We start from the raw sequence: 24,158 nt of genomic DNA on the forward strand, positions 1-24,158 counted from the left end.
TTTTCTAGTTTTAGACCACAACGAGGACAAGGCAACCTCGGCGGCGTCAAGCCGCCGAGGTAACGCAGTCCGAGTCGTCCAATCACTAATCGGAAAACCTATAATCCAAGTGTTTCAGGCCGTTATGTATTTCAACTTTTTAAATTACTCCCAGAATAAAACGAATCAAAAGAAAATATGCACAATAGAAATCATGCCAAATGAAAATTATGCCAAACAACAATTATGCCAAATGAAACAGTATATATTTTTTATTTTATGCCAAACGACATTATGCCAAATAGATTTATGCCAAACAAAAGTTATGCCGAACAAATTTATGCCAAATAAAGTTATGCCAAACAAAATTTGGCCAAATAACGTACACCCCTTCTTTCGTGGTGGAAGTAAAATACGAAGTGCCCTGCCAGTCGTTGCCATCCAGGGTGAGATAGGTCTCGTGTTTGGTGTCCGCTTTGAAATACGTCTCATCGTCCATTACGATGCTATTCGGCTGCACCAACCATTCGCGGAAAAGCTTCTTGTCGAGAGATTTAGCCGTCGTATTCTGTTCATTGGTTCGATATGACCCCTTCGTTACCTTGAATACAAAGTCCGGCCCGCTTTATCGCCTGTTGGATGAACCAGTCGGACGAAGTTAACTTTTTGATCACGTGCCGAACCAAAAAGTTCGGATGGTGCTCGAAGTAATCCCTAATCTTCCATGCGTTCACGAGGTTTCATTGTTTCGTATTTATTCCGCTCCCAAGCCGCCGCGAGGTATTCTGGGAGGGCCACGATTGAATTATCGATTCCCAACTGTTTCGAGGTCCACATTTTTTTGGAGCACTTCTTGCTTGGAAGCTGCGATAACAACTCGACAGATTGTAACTAAATTTGCCACAAGTGAACGTTAGAACCCCAAGCTTACTTCAATATTTACGCATCCTATGAAACGTTATACATAGAAGAGTGTTGCATTTTATCGGGTACTGTCTCCTGATACAACGAATTACTCAGAAAAAATGGGTTCACGTTCAACTGATTCGGTAGTTGTACCAGATATGTAAGCTGACGAAAAGAAGGCTGCTGGCCACAGCTAGTACTACTGATACCTGTCATGGCTGTCTTACCGTAACGAAAAAACAAATTATACAATTGTATCTTTAAAAAAAATGATATCCAAAAGCTAAAGATTTTGTAGAGCCTTACCAAAAGAGATTTACTACCGCCCGGCCAATACTTATCAGATTTTCGCGATTTGAAAGTTACTTCAGAAGTATTGGGAATAAGAATTTCGCTATACCAGCTTAAACCGCCTGATGGCAGTAGTATGGACTCATCGCCTTAAACCGAGATTCTCGAGCAGTGTAGGAAAAGTTGTCGTCATATGTCATGCTATTCACATCCAGCACAATGTACAGTGTAGGATGATGACGAACGGATTTGACTAAGGAAAACGGTACAACCCATTAATACAACGGGAAATATAAATTAGTGAACACGTTCGCTTGTCACATTTATTTCAAATATTCAACCATCTCACATACCGATTCATATAAAACATCTACATACAAAAAAAATATTCTCATACTGATAATGATCATGATTATTTCAACGAAAAAATGGTGGTCTATTGGGATTCATCATACCGGGTCGTGGCCATGAATTGTATGCCATCACAGGTCGTATCTGAGCATTGTACGCCATCGATGCAACTTGTTGTGGCCAGTTTGTTCCCGATTGCCCACGCACCATTGTCATTTGCATAGGATTCACTATGTTCGATCTGTAAACCACATTCGGGTAATTGATACCCGGGCCTATCCGGTTAATAGGTACATTCATAGGATGACCGTATCGAATGGGGTTAGAACTCGGGTAGGCTATCATCCCGGTAGTTGCAAGTGCCGGTGTCACATGACGCACTGTCGAAGGTGTGATTGTTGGGTTGGGTAAGGATTGCTTCTCCGATGTCTTGATAGTTGTATCAGTTTTATCCGGTTGATCGTTGTTTGGTTCCTCGTTTCGAGCCTGCTTCGCGAGTGGAGGCTGAGTGTCTATTGTTTTGGTAACATCTTCATCAGAATTTTTTATCATGTCCAGTAATTTATCCTGTTCCTGTGCAGCTAGATTAATGAAGTATTCCCTTTGTGTGAATTTTTTGTATTTAGTTTTTAGTGTGAAAATTTGCTGCGGTTTAGTGAGATTATCGAAGTCCGGAAGGGTTTCCCGGGCCATACGAAGCTCGCTAATAAGTAGTCGTTTAACGTCTTCGGGGAGTGATTCGAACACCTGTCGCTCGATGAGAGACTGGTGGTATTCCGGTCGTACGAGGGGTTTCAGTATGGATCTCAATACGTCTAGTGCAATAAACTCCTCAGTGGCGGTGAAATTTCTGAAGAAGCGAGGGTCGTAGTCTAGAAATAGTATTTTATTTGAATAAGCCATCAGAATTGAAGAAAATTAATTCAAAAACTACATACCTTCATACAGATGGTCGATAACGAATGGACCATACTTCACACTTTGTCTTGTGCTGATTGCCTCTTCCTTACTGTCCTGATCTTTGAAGCACACGATTGCTGTAAATGGAGTTTGCTTGTGTACATACTTGATCATTCCAAGTCCGCTAAGTGCTTCATACACTTGTTCAGCGGTATTTTGAGGATTGAGGCGTTCCACAAGAATAGATCGGTTCCGTTCAACGCGTACGGTTTCTTTACATAGATGTACCAGGATTCGTTTGCCATTTACCAACCGTTGATTGTATGTACAGGCTAAGTCAGCTGCCAGGTCAGTGTCAAACTTTACGTAGCAAATTTTGCTGTTATCGTCCTCCAGGATCAATCCTCGATAGTCGATTATATTACCGCATTTGTAGAACAAATCACGAATATTCTCCAGTGTAGTATCCAACGAGACATTATTTACTTGTACTGCAATCGAAAACAGTATTATTATTATTATTTTTATTATAACGTTCGACTTCGTTGAGTTTGGCAACAATTACTCACTTGCATTGTCATTGTAGAAACTCCCGAACGGAACATCTTGTTCCCTGCTCTGCCTCGTATCGATTTCCATATCTTCTTTGATGTTCTCTTTGTGTACTATATAACTGAGTAAGTTTTCCTTGAGTCGTCGGGTCAAAGAATCAGAAATCTTTCGACTCTCGCGCGCTTCGTCGTCTGTGGGTGGCGTCAGATCAAAACCATCTGCAATGGACGAATTGATATATTTATTTATTCATTTACAATCAACAGACACAATTTAATCGTAATGATAGTTCTGAGCAGTGCGGTAAAATTTCATTTTCAATAGAATAATATATGATATAAAATGAAATTTATGGCCTTTGACCGTCAGCACATCCCTACTAATTCATTTGACTTTTGCTGCCATTTTCAAGTGAAGCTCACGGAATTCATCGTCAGTTGAATAATCGTACCTAGTCATTTGAAGTTTTGCTTGCTCAGTTTCGAGTGCCAAGTAGTCTAGCTCCTTCATTGCCTTCGTTCTTGGTAGTAAGCAAATTCGAACGAATAGATTTATAAATGGAGTAAAGTATTAAAAATGAAAACTGAAGGAGGAAACAAATAATTTATGTGTATTCTTTGATTGATATTTCAGCTATCTGGTTTATCTTTCATCTATTATCTTGAGCTAATCCGAATGTTTACATGAACCTCATTTGAAGGCCGCTCTCACACTACTGAAAGAGATATTTTATTACTTCAAGAGATCAACTGACGGTGGTTAAACTGAGCCTCGATTGAAGAGAAACAAGTGATGAACTAAATGCTGCCCGTTCGGGCCGTCAGCAAACAGTGTGTGTATCAGAGAGTGAAGTTTACTGCAGTAGAGAGATCGTCAATGTGTTCCACATTCCGTTTCAATTGAATTGAATGAAGTTTTACTGCACTGGTTCTGAGTAATATTCAGAAATTTCGTACGTATTCTGCTTCGCGACAGACTTGCTGAGTTACTGAGAACTCAGGGTCGCACATTACTAAAAAGTAAGCCAGTGGTTTGTTGTTCTAGACCGATTAGTAACCCGCATCTTTCATAACTCGGTTGATCATGGGGAAACTATTCGATGAGTACCGTTCAAGTAGCAGGGATTCTAAATTACATATTGCTTGGTTGCATGAACAAGTAAAAAGATTTTAAACAGTACACATCTGTATAGTGCTCATTCATCCTTATAAAGGATCCAAGGCTACAAATTACAAGATTAGTGAAAAAGTTACAAACGAAATCAGGTAAAAACAGGCCTCTCAACAAAAATAGGATCAGTTTGGATTATATCGCCACTGCGAGCAGATGTATTTTGTGTCGTTTGCAAAGCTAGTTTCGCTTCCGACAAGAGTGATTACGTCACAGCTGCCAGACATTTGCATTGGTGAAAAAGCAACGGTGGAGAGCATTACACAAAATCAACCGTTCTAATGGCTCAAAAAGTTTTCTAAAGAACTATTAGGATTTCTTGCTCGCAAATCGAAGGGAAATATCCTCAGTTTAGTGCAAATCTAGAACTGTTTGATTTGATTTTTGCACTTTTCGCTGTGTGAAATTCACAGTAATCTAGATCAAGTAAAGCCTTTTTTTGTTTTTGCGAAAAATGTGGAAAAGGGGAATGCTTGCATAATTCATACAATTGATCAACTAATTGATATTCGGAAGTGTTAAGGAACATGACAGTTGTTTTCGTATTCACGACATCCAGTTATGTCTCTGACATTACCCACCCGCCATTTTTTACGCTAATTTTCTTGTTTTGTCTTAGAAATGCATTAAACGTCGAGATCTACTGTTATCCCGAATTTTTTGTAAATCAATGATGACACTTTCGATTTTTTTCAAAAAAAAAACTACAAGGATCAGCACCATGGGGTTGTTCGAGCCAATGATGTGGAACAAGGCCAAAATTCCTAATGGTCTACAATCAAATAGTTCAATCAATCGTCACACTTTTGAATCCGCAATTGCATGAGTCTGCTTAGATTGATCTTGATTAGGAACCAACACCGAACATTGTTTGTCTTGATTTGTATTTGTTTTATAGTCGACTAAATTACACGAATATCCTAAATGTATGTAATTATATCTTTGTACATTCTTGTGATACGGATTTCGATATTTAAGCTTCTCTTCGACAAGCTTGTGTTCAAGTTTTGTATGCAAGCAGTTATTTTTATAGCGTTAAGTTTCTCTACCATTCTGCGATTTCGGTTCAATCGATAAACTTTGTCTCATCATCAATCGAGTTCATCTTATATAAATTAGAAATTAATCTTAAGCACTCAAAATTTACCCTGGGTTAGTTGTCAATTTCTCAGGCGAAACGACATAACATGAAATTTCATCCGAGTTTGCATGACACAAGATCAGAGCATACCAGTTAAAGCTTCAAATCGTTTTATGGCACTTTTTGTCTTGCTGTCTAGCAACAACCTATCTCTAGCATACTACGCGTAATAGGATTGAAACGTTAGCTATAATTTTGCTTCTATTTATAGATTCGCGTGCTTACAACAGCTTCGCTTTTGCATTGATTGACCAATCAGAGCGACGCTTTCCATTTGTACCCCTATATAAAGGGTGATTTTTTAAGAGCTTGAGAACTTTTTTAAACAATAAAACGCATAAAATTTGCAAAATCTCATCGGTTCTTTATTTTAAACGTTAGATTGGTACATGACATTTACTTTTTGAAGATAATTTCATTTAAATGTTGACCGCGGCTGCGTCTTAGGTGGTCCATTCGGAAAGTCCAATTTTGGGCAACTTTTTCGAGCATTTCGGCCGGAATAGCCCGAATTTCTTCGGAAATGTTGTCTTCCAAAGCTGGAATAGTTACTGGCTTATTTCTGTAGACTTTAGACTTGACGTAGCCCCACAAAAAATAGTCTAAAGGCGTCAAATCGCATGATCTTGGTGGCCAACTTACCGGTCCATTTCTTGAGATGAATTGTTCTCCGAAGTTTTCCCTCAAAATGGCCGTAGAATCGCGAGCTGTGTGGCATGTAGCGCCATCTTGTTGAAACCACATGTCAACCAAGTTCAGTTCTTCCATTTTTGGCAACAAAAAGTTTGTTAGCATCGAACGATAGCGATCGCCATTCACTGTAACGTTGCGTCCAACAGCATCTTTGAAAAAATACGGTCCAATGATTCCACCAGCGTACAAACCACACCAAACAGTGCATTTTTCGGGATGCATGGGCAGTTCTTGAACGGCTTCTGGTTGCTCTTCACTCCAAATGCGGCAATTTTGCTTATTTACGTAGCCATTCAACCAGAAATGAGCCTCATCGCTGAACAAAATTTGTCGATAAAAAAGCGGATTTTCCGAATGGACCACCTAAGACGCAGCCGCGGTCAACATTTAAATGAAATTATCTTCAAAAAGTAAATGTCATGTACCAATCTAACGTTTAAAATAAAGAACCGATGAGATTTTGCAAATTTTATGCGTTTTATTGTTTAAAAAAGTTCTCAAGCTCTTAAAAAATCACCCTTTAGAAAATAAAGATGTGTTCCACATCAAAATATTTTTTGAAATTATACCAGATTTGGACGTTTCACGCATTTCTAAGTCAAAAAATTCCATTTTATTCCACTATATTTCTTGTTGATGCCGGTTCAGATTTAGGAATCATTTTTACTGGGCTATAGTCCGGCATCCATACCGGACACGCCCTACCTATCGTAGTCGTCTGCAGCACCTATCTTTCGAAAACACTAAGGGCTCTACCAATATAGTCCTGGTCTGATCAATTTAGTGCGGTTACGCCTCTGAATTTCTCTGCTAATATCATTGAGCCCAAATAAACGAACTCGTCAACCACCTCGATATCGTAACCGTCTATCACAATTCGTGGTGTGTCACGTAGTGTTTCATCTTTAGAGCCTCTTCCTCTCATGTATTTTGCAATGTATGTTTCCATTATCTTCTCAAGGTTATGTGTCACAATATCAACGTCGTCATCGAAATCAAAAAGCTGTACGTAATTTCGGAAGCTCGTACAACTCGTGTCGATCCTCGCTCTTCGAATTACACCTTCCGAAGTAATATAAAGTGACATGAGAATCCATCACCTTGCCGTGGCCTTACCCGAAATTCGAAGGGACTCGAATGCGTCACAGATACTCGAACGTAACGTCAGTATATTCGGAAAACCGCATTCGTGCATAATTTGCCATAGCTGTTCTCGATCGATTGTGTCGTACGCCGTTTTGAAATCAATGAATAGGTGATGCGTGGGTACGTTGTATTCACGACACTTCTGGAATCTGTAGTGACACGGGCCCCAGTGAATCCCGCTTGCTACGGTCCTACGAAACTCTCAGCTATTGGTGATCGAATTCAGATTTGAGAGAGTAGGTCCCAAAAAATGGATTATCACCAAGGGGAGGACGCTTAGAACAATGTGCCAATCACACATTAACACAATGCGTTGGCACATTTATCAATATTGGCACTTTCGTTTTCATACAGATGCACAGTTGCGGCACACAAAGGGCTCAGTTTTGACAAGTAGCTGTTTCATGGGGAACAGCGTGGCACACTTAGACTCACAATATATCACGTGTTATTTTTCGAGGCACAATATAGTTGGTGTTAAGCGACTCTCCCCTTGATTATCACCCTTTTTGTAGATGGGACATACCCAGTGCTTGGAAAACGAATGAACCGAATTAGAGTGAATATCCTTCATACGCTTCTTGGTTCATGAATGTACTAGCAACTGAACCATTCATCATCCACTTCTGGTCTGATGGATTTGGTTCACATTTATTTGTGTTTGTGAATTAACGCACTACTGGACGTGGAAGGTGAGCGTATAGAAGTGGTATTAGTTGCTCATTCTCTTTCACATTACAAGGCGAAGCTACGAGCGAATATCGTTCGTTCTGCATCGTAAGCAGCCACGGCTTGGAGAACGAATGAACCTAAATATGAAAAGCTCTTCTTTGTTTCCCTTTCACATTCGGTGTATATTGATCAAACTTCGCTCGCATTCGCACTTTTGTTTGAGCTTTAATAGTATCAGTATTGTTGTGATGTCTATGGCTACAAAAAGCAAAAATCGTTCCTCAAAGGGACCAACATTGAAGTAAAAAGTGCTCAGTATGATAAGAGAGCCAATGAGAGATTATAAATAATATCAATCCCACTGCCGCTAATTTTAGTTTTAAGTACTGCTAAATGTTCATACGGCAGATAAATTATTTTTAATTCTGATTCATGAATGTCCACCAGTGCTTGCAAGTGCTTGCTGCTTGCTTTAAACAGCACACGCATTGAATCAAACCGTATTGCGCAACATTATCGATCAAGCTTATCATCTTCCGAAATGAGAGAAATATGCTTCAGTACAGTGCCCATTCATTACGAAACTTTCCTTATTCCGTACACTTGAAGGAACACAAGCTCTAACTGACTCAAAAACATGAATTATAGCTACTGGTAGTGAAAGATGACGTGGACAGTCTATTCTACAGCAGCGTGAAACCTTCTAAATTTAACTTTTTTATGCTTAAATACTTTAATGATATAAATTATTTTTACATTCAAATTCAACAGTATTCTTTGATGATGAATGGTTCACCAGCGATAGTGTGCTTGAATCACTTATACTACCGATGAATTATTTGAACGAATTGCCTATATTTGAGAGAAAAGAGAATACTGCATACTCTTTTTCAGACAGGTTCAATAGTATTAAACGTAATACGGCACGCTCGTCGGCAAGTATGTATGGAATGGTTCGTTCTCCAATCTGTTCGCTCGTGTATATTTCCTGCATCGAAGCCGGTAACTCAGGCTGTGGGTATGAGTGCTGTAGCTGCGCTGAACCGTTTTGTTGCAAGTCACTCGCATTGATGAATGAATGGTGAAAGCTCTAGACATACCACCCCTTTCATAAATCCTTTCGGTAGAATCTCCTCCTACCAAATCTTAGAAATCATCCAGTGCCGTGTTCTAGACAGTAAGCCTCCGTGTTTGAACAGTTCACCTGGCAATTGGTCATTACCCGCGGCCTTATTGTCCCTCATCTTACCGATCTCCTCGCTTATATCCGATAGATCAGGTACTGGAAATCTGCCGTCGACTGAGCGTGCATCCAGATTAGTTCCTGCGTTGTTCTCTGTGTTTTGCGTTTGGTCATTCAAATGCTCCTCGTAGTACTGTTTCCACCTGTCGATTACCTCTCATTCGTTCATGAGAAGGTTACCGCTAGCATCACTTGTACAGTAATTCGAAAAGCAGCAATTGATTTTTAATACGCACATCCTGCCACTGATTGTCTGCCACCCAATCACGCGCTGGTGCATCTTGCTCATCACTACGAAGTCCGTTTCTAGCACGCTGGATGTACACAACTGATCGAAGGCAGCCGGCTTGCCATACCTTCTGTGTCATCTATCAAAGTTCTTGCAGTGCTACGACATCAAAGTTGCGAGGTCAGATTTCGTCAGGCAGTATTCGATCGGATCTAGGAAAGCCAAGAAATTTGCAATTCGTTTTTCGTCGCCAAGATCGTGCCCGATTATTTCGTAACGAGTGGCTTGTTAGACCTACTACAACTCTCTGCCTTGCCGGAGGGCCATCGAGTTCCGAGTTGTCTTCTGCTCGGCACTTCAGCAGACTGCCATGGTGGATGCCGGGGCTGCCGACTGGCTCGTTTCGGTAGTCAATTGCATTGCCCATAACAGTAGAGAACGTCTGTACAGCGACGTTGACATCATCGTTGTCGAGAATTTCGTCCAAATCAGTCATAATAGTGAAGTAAGCTCTACTAAAATTATAGCTGACAATGTATAGAGAAGGATGACGTCGAAAAGAATTCAACAGAGAGAACGGTGATGCATGAATCTTGCCAACATCTTCTTTACAGGAGAAGCAAAGATCCAGTATCCGATTCGAACGACGGGATTCGATTGTCGAATAAGGATGAGGTTGTAACCATCAAGTATGACTGTGAGGCCAGTATGGAACCACCAGAAGCTGTTTTTTGCCATGCTTGAAACACAGAAACAACACTACTTAACTACATAGAAACTAGGTCAAATCAAATTACCCAAAATCACAACAGCCTCATCGTTTATGAACTGCAATTGCAGTAAATTTGGAAGTGATTTTTCATCAGTCGTCTCAAAATATTTCACTATGAAGTTTGCACGATCATCGTCCGCATCAAACCGCATAACACGCATACCTCTCAAGTGTGGCGCTAATGCATTGAACACTTCGTCGCAAGTTAGAACTGAAAAAAAAAACATTCTTTTAAAATTAATACGTTCGTTCGATGTAGCTAATCGTTGGCCATCTTACATGGACTGTGAGATTTAACCGTTAGTATTGGCGTTTCATCCTTATATTGATACGGAGGATACTCCATTGGATGAACGATTAATTTACATCCCTCGAAAAAGTGCCCGACACGTCGGTAAGCATTTTGAGCGTGGTCGGAATTCGAGAAACTAATGATTGCCGATTTTCGCAAATAGCAACTTTTCTTCTCGATAGGACTGTAATCAATAACGTTGCCAAAGTTGTTGAAATAGTCGATAACATCTTCTGCCGCTGCATCACGGGGAATGTTGCCAATGAATACTGGAAGAAAAAATAAAAATCAAAATAATAAACCATCATCCTTTTTCGAAGGTAAAAGATTATTTTCGACTAACATTTATTAGCGTTCTGGGTATCGGCAGGGATTTCCATCTCGCTGGGGGTTTTCTGGCCCTCAAGCCTTCGAATTGTTTCTACCGTTTCCGGGCTGGGCCCAATCGGTATCAGTCGTTTTGGTACTTTTAAATACAGAGGGTACACATCGATTTTGAACCGCACGAAAGCTTCACGAAGCTGATTGACGGCTTCATCTAGTGAAATACCCTTCCGGAGGCTGGCATATGCGTAATGATGGGCCGGTTTGATGATATCGTCGACTGTGTTGGGGCCCAACACTTTTTCGATTTCTTCCCATAAACCTTCTTCGCTGATATCTGTAGAAATCAAATTCATTAGTAATATGCGCCATAACCTCGTTATCAAACTCAATTACTTGAAGTCAAGTTCTTCACCATAAAACCCTGCTCCGGTGTGAAGCCCTCTTTGCCACGGCAACGCAAAATAGTAACGCGTTTGCCTCTGTAGCGGTCGTGGTTATGATCAATGGCATATTTATAATCTGCTCGCTGGACAAATTCTACGTACCCCACCGCGCTAGGGTAGTACGAATCTCTGCTGCAGTACAGGAGCACATTGGCGAGTTCTTTGCCTTCGAACAACTCGCAAAGATCGTTTTCGGTGAGCCCTTTGGCGAGATTTCCAATGTAAATGCTAGTACTCAATCGATGCAAGATACGACCTGTAGTTTCTTCAACTGCAAACAGAAATTACTAGTTTTCCTTCCGAACGAACCACGTATGACATGTTCTAGCTTACCCTCGTCCGATGATAATTGAGTCTGTTCATTCGCACTGGACTTCACTGGTTCGGCTGATCGTTTTAGAGCATTTTGCGAATGTGGCATGATAACGGTACTGTTCGATGTGTTCGGAGTCTTGGGTAGCACAGGTTTGTTGGTCGTTTGACCTGGCCGAGCGATGGACGCGTTGCCATTCTTCTGTTGTTGTGTTCCGGGATTCATTTTGATTTGCTCATCCATTGATCGCATCGCGTTCAACAGAAACTCATCCGCTTGATTGGTGCGTGAAGAGGCATTCGTGTTTGGCTCTATGAGCAAACAATAATTTAAGAATACAGAAAATACAGTGCTTCAACTTTACCTTTTGTTTCGGGTTCTTCATCTGAAAAAAAAAGGAATCATGACCATACTTTGATTTTAACTATTACGTTCGCAAACTTACAATCACGTAATTGGACAGTCGTATTTCCTGGTACAGTTTCTGAAAGAAATTTTATTTAAGCATTTTTGCTATTATAAGAAGTCTCAAAATACCTGGAGTTAAACTATGAATCACTAGTCGTTGTCTGTTAATCATGAAGTGGTAGAAATTTGCCAATGATACTGCCGACTGATTCTCGAAAGCGATTAACCACTTACCATCGAATTTTTCAAGAAAATTGATTTCACCACATTTTTTAAACAACATACAGACATCGTAGTCTTTATAAACTGAAATGTTTTTCCAACACATCAGTACTATCTAGCTACACAATATTGAACTGAATAGAACTTACAGGGTGGAAGACCGGACACCACAATTGTTGCCTTAGCCGATGCAAACATTGTAGCATGATGGATTGTCATCACTGCCCTACCGGGAACCATGTACAGTTTCAGCAGATTGTTGTCTTTCATTGAATTGTTAAATTTTTCGATCACCACAATTCGATCCTTACTTTTGGCCATCGCTAATGCTAGCGTTACCGTTTCGGTTCCAGTTGGAGCTATTTTGAAATGTTCAACAAGCCCCACTTTCTCAAAACAAGCTTTATAATGATGAAGCGGTACTTCTGGTCCGAGGCGTGGAAAATTTTCCACCATCACAAAGGGTTTGCGATGTTTGATTTGTTTCATGTTTTCTAACAATTGTATATGATCCACTGAAAAACGAAATACAATATGTATTTTTGATTGATTGTAAAGTAATTATAATATGTATATATGACTTACCTCGATCATCGTGGGCAATTCTCGTAATTGTATACGGATCTCCGTTGAGAATCATTTCCAGCATCATCGCAGTACTGGCTGATGAATCTAATTTAAACTGAACATATGCTGAGAGTCCAATTTTAATAACGAATAGAATCACACCACATTGTGAAAAGTGCTCGTAGATATCCTCTTCGGTGCATCCTTCAAATAAAAACCAAAAAGTCAACTATCAACAACTATACGATGGCAATTTTGGTGTCCTGACTATAGTATATATTTCATTCATGTAGAATATCTAAGAATTCTGTGAATGTTTTCTATTTAAACATAAACCAACCTGCACATATATCATCGATGCGAAGCGCTGCTGGAAAGTTAAGAGCAACTTTATCCTTCACGAGTGTTAGACGTAACCTTTTCCCGTTGTAGAATTTTCCGTTCAGCTCCGTGATTACTTTTCTAGCAACAGGCAAACCTTGTTTGTATATTATACGAGCGTGATACAAATGATTGTGCGAACGCCAAATATTCATATCCGTTATATGGCCATAGGACCTGAATAAATTGTAAAATTTGCTGGCGGAAACCTTGCCTGTGTTACCAACATAGAGCTCGGACGTGTCATTGGACACAGGTGCATTTTTTTCAAACTCTTCGTACTCATCATCTGGCTCCGACGAATATCCAACCGGGATGTCGTCTTCGGTAACAACTACAAAACTCATCCAATTACATTTCCTAACGATAACAAAAATCAACGTAAAAATATACATACCTTTCGACATTGGTAGAAACAAATTTCCGAATAACTCTCTATAACTACAAAATAGTCAACAAAATCAGAAAGTAACGCCGAAAATTTGTCTAATCTTCTTCTGTGTTTGTCAGATACCGTGCGGCTTACAAGGGGTCCAACAATAGTTTAAATGCAGCATTGTAATCATTGTCGTGGGATGCCAGTTTTTTTTGTAAATTATAATATTGCTCACGTGTCCGACGTTAAAATGTTCCGTGAACTTGACTAACAGACAGGACACTCAAATTAGATTCTTCAATCATTTTAACGGTCTTTTCGAATATTCCTTTATTTGGGACAGTACTCACATGTGTCATGATGGCGCCACGTTACCCTATCAAAAACATCCTGTCTGTCATCTAGACTGTGTTTATTTTTTTCATTTACCAACAGAGTTGCCATTCATACAGAATTACCTGTAATGTATTGATTTGTATACGTCCATGCGAATTTCATGCAGGATACAGATTTAATACATATGGCCAAAACTATATACATAATTGTGCCTATTTCTCATCCTCCAACGCAAGACAAAATCGAACCCGTTTTGTTACAATATTTACTTGCTTCTGGTCTGCCGCCACTTAATTTCTGGTGAAAACTACCGACACAATAAAAAATAGTCTAGATGAACAACGTTGAGTCAAATAAATGGTTACCTTCCAACATCGCGAAAAAGTTAAATATATTATCAACGTAATCCAATAATTTTATGTGACGATTCATTTTCAAATATTTTGATGAAATCAGGCATCCCTGCAAGCAGCTGATCGGTGTTGACAAACAAGGGGAAACCAACTAGTAAAAAAACTTTTACATAACACAAGGGGTGTACAGATAGTAAATAGTTCGCGCAGTACAATATAGGTGGAGCTAGTGCATCACGAAAAATTATTTTTTATAAGAATTTACTCATACTGTCATGTCTGTTAGTCTGTGGTTCCATGTCGGTGATAGTCTAAGACAAGACCTGACAACTGGCTTCTTATTCTTCCTTCCGAATTATACTTCTCGTCATTTTCGCCCTGTGGAATAAATACAAACGTATCGGCTACAGTGTAGCCATATATTTTAATAACTCTATGGTAAGAGAATTTTTTTTTAATAAATTTAAATTTTTAAACTCGGTTTTTGATTTGAAATAAACATGAAAAATGTTTTGTGGATGCATTTTTTTATTATATATTAATGCTTAAAACAATCAATTGGGCTTTGATGACAAAACACGGAATATCTCATTTTGAATGCAAAATCGAATCCATTGTTGACGTATTACCGGATCTTTTGGAAACCGGAAAAAGTCAAGTTTGGATAGAAATGATTTATTTTTTTTTAGTTTGCCCAGGTTTGTTTACGACCCATCATTGCGTTATCAGTTTGTACTGAATTGCTCATGCAAAAAAGCAAAGCCTTGGTATTATTACATCTACCGGTTTAACACAATCCGCTGATAGACGTATATCAAAGACATCAAACAAGATATCTAGCTCTCACATTTCCCGAACAAATCTTTAGCAATATCCTTTTTTGCGAGCATGGCGCCCTCAGGCGAGTCCGCATCAAATCTCGTGCATAGAAGTAGGGAAGAGAAGAATCAAAGTTGTGCACGCCAAAATAGCAGCACTGCACATCCATACAATTGACATGGTATGTTGCGCGGCATCTTTCACCGTATCCCGATCGTTGTCATCTGATTGGTCTCACTGGAACGGCGCAGAAAAATGTAGCAAGCAATTTTTGTTGCGAAAATACTCAACGGCGATAATGATTCTCCGAAGCTTTTATCTTGTCTTGACTTCCGTGCTTCACAACGATCGCTACGTCCTACTTGTTTACTTCAACCGAGATTTCACCGAGCTACGTTTGGATTCTATGAACCGATAACTGCAGGCATCAGAACATTCGGCACTGTTGAACACCCCTTCGATTTCGGCGAACCTACACATAAATTTGCGAAGAAATTTTTGTCGGAATTCTGCCAGAATTCCGGCAAAAGTCTGGCAACAATGCAACAACCGTTTCAGGCAGAGAATTTCACCTAGTGGTTATTATCGGTTCTGTTTCTGTCGGATTCTTGCCATACAAGATTGGCACAACCGTTTTGAATCGGTACTACATTTTTAGCGTCTTGGTTTTATTTTTTCAATAAAAAGTACATATGAAAGGCAATAAGTTATTGCCCTTCATATATACTAATCATGGAAAATGTTCTTGCCAATAACATTGCTTTCTCACTACCAAACATACTATATTTCAATCTCATTTACCTCATCTCAAGATTCGTTTTTTGTATGGACATGCGGGATGGACAAATACCGAATGAAGTCGAATAAAAAAAATAAGAAAAAGAAGGAGGAGAGAAATAAGCAAGACACGTACGGCGAGATAATGCCGCAATTTCGCCTGGACAATTTTGACAGCAGCCGGAGTGTAGCCAGCCTTCTGATGGTTGCCAGAATTCCTCACAAGCGGGCATGTGCTACAATTTAATAAATCAGCTGAGAAGATATTAAGAAGTGTGAAATAAGACAGTTATTGTTAAGAATATGTTTATCTTTGTTTCAGAAAATGATGATAATACAATATTTATTTATTGCTTGTTTTTGTTGCTGTATTCTTCATTTTTTAGAAATGTTCGGCATTCAACCTTTTGAGTGAAAAATGATTTGCAGTTTAGTAAATTTTTATCGTTCTGCTAATATGTGAAATATATAGGAAACAAGTAAAAAAAATCATGCTTTTCAGATACAGTGTAAAAAAAAGTCCCTTCCCTATCAGCAAAAAATGTTCAACGGTGGTCCAATACGTAGGATCATTGGTCCAATGAACGTTCAATTAATCGATCAACGGGAGGCCTACAAGGGACCTTCGTTTGCCGATTTTGAAACAGACCGTTGAACCGAATGTCATTTTTTTCGATCAACAAACCCGGCAGATAGAGGTCCATTGTTGAGCCATTTTTAATATGAGGAGTTGGAGCCCCGTGGACTAGTTTTACTGGAGAATGTCTGAAATTTATTCCACTTATTTTTTTAACTAACACTACATACCTGCTCAGTACTTCTACTTCGCGTAGAATAACAATAAATTTTCTTTCTATATGAAGGTAACACACACTTTTAACTATATTTTGGCAAGAGAGAAAACAACCACAAACCGTTCCAACAAGTTGAATGAATCTTTCGTGCAGTATGTCGTTCAACAAGCGCTCAAGGGTCAACAAAATAGAACGTCCTGCTGAGAGGGTAGTAACGATGTAGAATTAACATTGGTGGCGAGATAGGGCGATTTTGGCTGAGTTTGTAATTTTCTCATGAAATTAAGTATGGCGCCGGTATCCACGCAAGTAAACAACGGAACAAAACATGGCTCAAAATTCTATTTCAGAATTATTATGACGTGTTTTCCGGTATGTATTTTATTTTCAAGTTATTGAGTATTCTCGTATTAGTAAATATGAAATAAAACTTTATTTTTGGTTATAGAAACTGGACGTAATTGGCACATTGTCGCAAAGCTGATTTACCAGTAGCGACACCTGCCAATAAAAAATGGAACCAAGAAAGGGAGGATTCTTTCGGAAATTTTCATATCGGGAGTAGTGATTTGCAACATTTTTATCGTTTATTCAATAGTACAAATATATATCAGCAATAAAAGTACACTTGGAGTAGAAGAAAAGCGATTTCAAAGTGATTACTACTACTTTTTTTTCAGTGTAAACTACGATTAAACATGGAAAATCTTCAGAAATATGTAAAATTGGGTAAGGTTAGGTTTTTTCGGATCAACATTTTTTTTAACAGAAACCACTGTAATGTTGATTTCTCGAGTACAGGAATGTATAGCGATCGTGTACTATTTATTTTGGATACCTTATTTGTTATTTCCAGGCATTTGAAAAATGGTATCAAACTAAGTTTACCCAAGTAACCATATGCATTATATCACTACACATTTACAACTGTATTTCTACATTGTTAATGTATAATTACACTAATCCTACATACTTTAAAGCAATGTGCATTAAATTTGCATTCAAAATGTAACTGAGCATAATTTTACAACAACCTTCCGCTGTGCTATATATCGACATTCAATACTATATTTTGGAGCAACGAAACTTTAATAATAACTATAAGAGTAATAATCCTATAAGAGTTTAATAAAGGCCCTTTTCCGCTTTATAATAACATTGTAAAAACATGTACAACTCCACTGCATTGATTCAAATTTTACGCGAATTTTGAAAGCTGAATTAATGTAAAATAATAATGCGTCGTGTTTACTTGGGTAATGCTCTATTCTGAATAAACAGTAGATTTTGCACAATGAACTAAGATCAATATTACCACCTCAGAGTAAAAAATTTTTCTTCAACTTCTACTATAATTTTTCAAATGAATTTGCCTGTTTTCATAAGAAATCGTTGAAAAGGTGAAGTAATTAAAAATTTTCTTACCGATTTGACAGCTCTTGCTGAAAGTATCATCTCAAAACAAGTAGCACCTCTACATTTCAGTTTTGCGACAATATGCCAATCTTGTTTTTCAGAAAAAAATAAACGCACTCACACATTGAAAAATCTCGCCACCGGTCTATCTACCATCGTGAGCCGTTGTCAGTTGGGTCGTTATCCAAGCGTTACTGTTAAATCAAATCGTGACAGCATATGCGTCGTCGTATATATGCCAAATCGCGGAGCAGGCCACAAAGCTCCCGTCATCACCATCAGCAAGACATTAAATTGCTTTATACTTTCGTCGCGATCGAAATTGAAATTACGCTATCCCGTGATATCGCTAGCTTTTCGTGGATATGTAATGAAAATAGTGCTGCAGAATCGTCGATCTATACCAGTGTGATAAATTGATTAACGGAAGATAAGGTATCAATTTGTGAAAAATATTTTTTTTTCTTTCACACGATTTGGATTGCAAAACTTCAAGGCAAACAGTTGAGCAACAGCGAGGAATAGAGTGATGTTGGTGCAGTATTTTTCAGTTTAGTTGGTGAACTACCTTTCGGAATCGAACCGAGTTGATTACGTTGTGGCAAAAGCAGAGCTGGTTTTTAATACTGTAGTTATTGACGTTACTGTGGCGACCATTTATCGCGTCAGTTCTAACTTTGCTCGTGTGAAACAGGCATTTGTTTCGACTTTGAACGTTGGATCGTTGATAACAATTGGATATATCTATCAGGACGAAGAAGAAAGGTACGACAATTTCACTATGAAAAAAAGGTAAAGCGGGAGAAATTCCAAAACAAGGACCACCAAATTCGCTGCGCTGACACGTCAACGTGGATCAATAAGGCTGTATATTTTGTTCGGAATAAAAAGGGAATGTTTTTCTTTTAGTGAGCAATGAAATCGTGCTGGTGATCGTTGTTACTGTAATGGCAGATGAAATTGTTGCTTCTCTGTGTTTTGTTTCGTTCACTTATGCGAGTATGTCGTTTTATGTGGACAGTTGAAAGGTAAACGTTAAATCAATCGAGTTATCAGTGAATGGAAAAGTAAACAGAGGGAGAGAGAGAGACTCAATTGTAAATCGAACTATTTCTATTAGCTTGAGTTGAGATTTTGCATCATAATCAAAATCTATGTTTCTAGAAACTTATTCGGACGAAACGGATGATTTCCTTTCTTAGGTTATTCTGAGCGGAACCGATCAAAAAATTCACACACAGGAAAAGTTAATAAAGTGCATCTCGATTTTATAGCATTTCTTAGCCTTCGTTTATAGATTAGCAAAAGGAAGAGAAAGTTTATGCGGGTCGATTGAAGCAGCACATCTGTGCTAGACATTCCAATATTGAGGAATCCACACGTTTAGCATGGAATAACGTAGATGTGATTAAAAAATGAGTGTTATGAATTTTGATTTTATTTTAAAATATGCGAAAACAGATACTACATCAACTTCATTATTTTATCAATTTATCTGTTGATAATTTTATTCTTCTGGAGACAACCTTTCGAAACAGTCACCAATTTGCCGGAATTTTTTAATGACATCGAAATATACGAAAGAGAAAGTACACGTTTACTGTCAACCGGATTTTTTTACCCGTGGAACTTGAAAAACAATCGGAATATTATTCTTAAAATGACAAAATGAAATTTATTTAAGAATACAGTCAGATGTATTCTGTATGTATTGTATATAAAATATAAAGTATTACTTTAATGTTTGCGAAATGAAAATGCCTAGTTGTGATTCGTCCGTTCATGATATTCAATTATGTTAATTCTCTGTCGGTCAGCAAGTAAAGAATTAATTTCTTTATATTAAATATTTCGACAGTTCCACGACAAAAGGGCCTAACTGTAAATGACAGTTTTTCTTCGTTTACTTTTTCTTTCACGATTTACTATTGAATATTCTTTTTATTGCAATGTCTGTTTTCTACTTTTCTGTTAATCGAGCACACACAAATTAAAAAAAAACAGAGATGGTAAGAAAAATTGAGTTACGAGTTTCGAATGATCTGCATTCCGCAAGTAACGCATTTTCTGACAATGGTTCATTTGTTTTTAGATAAGAGTTATTGCTCATGGTTTATATTGATTATAAAATCATGAATAATTTACATGATTTCATGGGACTATAAAAAGATTGGTTTTTGATTAGTTTTAAATCATACACAGCAGTGGATCTTAATACTTTTATATCATGGACCCCTTTGGAACAACAATAGTTGTACACGGACCCCCACATTTGAAACAGAGTTTGTCCACTGAAAATATATTTACACTCTATTTTGAAAATTGCATAGTATCAATGGAAAAGGACAAACAGGTTTGAGAAAACGACATCATGTTTATTATATTTACAAAAACGATTATTATTTTAAAGCTGAAGCTATACAACCATTGTTGACAGGAAGAAGTTGTTAATGAAAATGATACACGGTCGCCAAAAAATACTTTGGTTTGCTTTAGCTGACTGACTACTTTGAAATAGACTTAAATATTGGGTTGTTATTAGATCTGATTTGAAAGTATTTTCCACAAATATTCATTTGGAATAACTATAATGTTGGTTGTTTCAAGTTGACAGATGAAAATTCTTAGGTTAATTAAGCCATATTTTAAGCTTATTTCAAACAACGTTTGGGCTACACCAACGGAGATTGTTTTTTTACATAACCATCAGTTTTTCAAGTCCCAATCGAGGAACTGTTATCCATTCCGCAAAACCATCAAGCACAACTCAATATATTCGACATTAATATTGCCTAAAAACTAAATAAGAAATCAAACTAACTAAACTAATATTTCCATGTGGCCTTTGAAAATCCTGCTTAACACTGTCAGAATGGTGGACAGTGTTCAAGAACAAGGTCGTTACAAACCTATCTTCCGGTTTAACTCCGATCTTTGCACGAATTGACCGGTACCGGCATCGATGGCTGCTTTAAACCGAGCAATTCCTTCTCCTTTTTCGGAAACCATGTTTCAAGTTCAAGCGCCAGAATATTTTGCCCGTTAGGCACTTTAGATGACAGGGTCAGTGACTGTGTAGTAGAAAAAATGAGAGTCAAGGTCTATTCGCACTAGGCCGACCCGACCGATCCGAGCTCTCCGGCGCAGACCTTTTTCTGCTTCGGCTATGGTTGAGCTGCACATGCTCACAACTGCATGTGAAAGTCAGTCATAGCCAAAGCCGAACCCGTTCCAAAATGGATCTCATTCACCTCCGGCTATCCCGGTTTACGATTAACGACGGGAGATAATAGTCATATGCCCAAAAATGAATCTTGCTCACTTGGCAGTTGGCAGATCTTGTTAGGTAGAGAATATAAAAAATTACTTCAGGACTACTAGTCCCCGGTTTCCGCTTCCGAAAGCACCGATAATAGTGAAGAGTAGCTCCAAAAACGGAACTCACTTCAATTTCTCAGCAACGGTCAAGCCGATTTCCACGAATCATGATTCAGCTCTCATTGTTTTTAAATATAGTGTGTAATTTCATCTAGATCTGACATCCCGTTTCGAAATTATAGGGCGATAAGTGTCAAAACATTTAAATCGTCATTCGAAATGACGATGCAAAACTGGTACGCGTCGGTGCGTGCGATTTTGCTCCGTTCGCAGCGTGCTTTGTTCAATTTCGTATAGCGTGCAGGGTTGCCACATTTAAATCTATATTTTTCAGGTGAAAAACAGTAAATTTGTAGTGTTATTACAAAATCATGCTTTTCTATGAAAATACACTTATTACTTTTCTCATATAGACAGTTTATGCAATCCTTTGTAAAAGTGACTAGTGAGAAATGCCCCGGAGGGCTAGGTTTCATCGAACTGAGCAATGTCTGTGTGCGTACGTGTGTGAGTATGTGTCAAATAATGTCACTCATAAAATAAAAAATCCTATAGTCCCTGAATCTCATCATGCTTTCATAGGGTAAAGTGCGGGGTCATTAGGGTAAAATTCTTCTAGATTTGACTCAAAAATGACTCGATTTATAGATTATATTAGTTACTTACTAGACGAACCGACTTCGGCTATACTGGTTCCAAGTTCCCGGTTCCAGAAGTACCGGAAATAGTGGTTCAAATAAAAGTTCCTATAGTCTTATAGGTTGCAGTTTAATTTTATCCGGATCCGACTTCCGGTTCCAGATCTATAGGGTGAAGTGTGTTTAATCATTTAGTGCAACGATGCAAAATAAAGAAAAATTCTAATTGACTTGACATAACTGTTTACAAATTGAAAAGGTTATGTTAGTTCATACCCGAAAAAAGTTTCTTATTTTATTCAATATTGAAAGAAAAAAAATCTTAACAGAATTTTCTACTGATATTTTTGAAAATATTATTTGAAATTTTAATTATTTTTTACTAGAGTTTTGAATATTAAAATTGGAGTGTTGTTTCTAGTTAATTTCTATTTTGTATCTCAAAACCTAACCTCATTCCTTGAGGCAACAAATAAAGTATAACTTTGTGTGAGGGCCTTCCAGGAAGCCTACCTGGATTCAATTCCCGACTCCACACATAGGGTCAGAAAGTTTTGCTATAAGGATAAACAGTTTCGGAAAATCGTTTTTTACATTTACATACAAATTTAAACGCGTTTTTCTGAAAACCAATTTTTCGAAGTCCGTGAACACGGTGCTTGCAAAACCTACTGAATCAATTCTTTTCAAACTTGGAACATACTTTCTTGGTATAAAATGCCTTCTCCCAACGTTTTTGAAATTTTTCTATTATCTTTCATATTATGGTAGTTTTCACCTCAAAATTGATGGAAAATTAAGCGTGAGATTACGTTTTTTACTTAAATATGCAACGAACTGTTAAAAAATCAAATAATGAACTTGAAAACGAAGGAGGGAGGGGGGAGGGGCGGGGGGGGTTTGAGAAATAACTCGTACTTTAGTTAAATTTAAGAACATTTTTGATTTCTGATAATTCTAAGAAGAGTTATAGTGTTCACCGCGCAACGTGATTCCCAAAAGAGGTTTTGGGGAATGCTCTTTCACCGCCTAATTTTTCAATATTAATATACGAAAATTTAACTAAACATTCTTTAAATGATGCTTTATAATGTAAAAAAAATTGAGTGAATTTGCTTAAGCTGTTTCTCCGTAAAAAATACAAAGAAGTGTTTTTTTATTCAAATTATCCCTTACTTCCCCCTTAATGCTAATGGTTACTTGGGTAGGTCATTGCCTTGCTCGATTTTCGCATCAATCTGCAACTCCTTAAATTTCGGTGAGCCTCTGACGAAATTTATTAATTCTTTGATCGTTCCAATACATTTTCTTGGCAATCTTTCTATTGAATTTTGAACAAAATTGCTTACGAAATCTGTATGTGCGAATACAAATCTGTACATTATGGATAAATCTGAGTAAATGGCAACTCTGGTGATAAATAAAAAAATAAACTCAGTCTGTAATACGGACTGAGTGTTTTTAAAGAGGGAACGAGTGTGTTAGTGGCGCCATCATGACACATGTGACTACAACTAACGGTACATACGAAATACGACCGTTAAAATGATTCAAGAAATTATTTTAAGGATCAAGAGTAAACCAAGTTAACTTGTGTTGGTAATTTGTATATTACGTATTTGGTACGTATGTCATAGATCTATGTATATGCAGTGCAACCAGTTTATCGAAATGGCTTGAACGATTGAGTTTCAAACAATCTTTTTTAACAATAATTTATTCTCAAATGAAGCCAAACTTTTTGGATGAAATATCAGTTTTGATCAATTTTTCACCAACGTTTGATGGAAAATTGCTTACATTTTATGTATGCAGATTTTAATTTTCTAAGAAAAAAGTTAGCAACACTGCTTCAATGTATTTATAAATAAAACTAAATATTTTCTGTTACAAAAGTAGTTTTCCGGATAACTAAATAGTTTTACGACAACATTCCATATCCATTGCCTTTCGTGTGTTAAGTTAAAGGTTCCTATTTTGCGGGTTTACTTATAGAAGTTACACAGATGAAAATATTTTGCGAATTTACATCTATTTTAAGGCATATATTCAGAACAGGCAATTAAACATAAAGCTACATTACAATTCTGTACATTTCAATAAAATTTTATCGCAAAACTAAGCGTTTATTGAAAGATACAGTTCTATTCATTGAAATTTCAATGCAATCCAATTAAGTTTTGCATCGATGATGGTTATCAATCAAACTTTCGATTCAACCCATGTCTATTCCATGTTACTATTGATTTACCTGTCGTGTAAATTTCATTATT

General features: G+C 37.7%; 2 protein-coding genes across 3 annotated transcripts in view; one reads left to right on the forward strand and one right to left on the reverse strand.

Annotated features, from left to right (window-relative positions):
• Window positions 1-1,485: 1,485 nt before the first annotated feature.
• Window positions 1,486-13,546, reverse strand: LOC131440220 (uncharacterized). The gene is made up of 15 exons (XM_058611303.1): window positions 13,396-13,546; window positions 12,958-13,332; window positions 12,636-12,821; window positions 12,200-12,565; window positions 11,958-12,134; window positions 11,866-11,904; window positions 11,785-11,805; window positions 11,441-11,731; window positions 11,058-11,378; window positions 10,681-10,998; window positions 10,325-10,606; window positions 10,071-10,256; window positions 2,997-3,197; window positions 2,466-2,918; window positions 1,486-2,399 (listed from the first exon to the last, which is right to left on the reverse strand). The coding sequence occupies exons 1-15, from the start codon at window positions 13,403-13,405 to the stop codon at window positions 1,594-1,596; spliced, it is 4,032 nt and encodes a 1,343-aa protein (XP_058467286.1). The 5' UTR covers window positions 13,406-13,546; the 3' UTR covers window positions 1,486-1,593.
• Window positions 13,547-18,112: 4,566 nt separating this feature from the next.
• Window positions 18,113-24,158, forward strand: part of LOC131440221 (atlastin) — a 53,187-nt gene continuing 47,141 nt past the window's right edge. Inside the window, exon 1 of one of the 2 annotated variants that reach the window (XM_058611305.1) lies at window positions 18,113-18,634. The gene's annotated coding sequence lies outside the window, so the exon portion shown is untranslated. The remainder of the gene's footprint in view (window positions 18,635-24,158) is intronic. The other variant, XM_058611311.1, reaches the window with a different exon arrangement.

The sequence above is a fragment of the Malaya genurostris genome, chromosome 1 (assembly GCF_030247185.1).
Source record: "Malaya genurostris strain Urasoe2022 chromosome 1, Malgen_1.1, whole genome shotgun sequence".
NCBI lineage: Eukaryota > Metazoa > Arthropoda > Insecta > Diptera > Culicidae > Malaya > Malaya genurostris.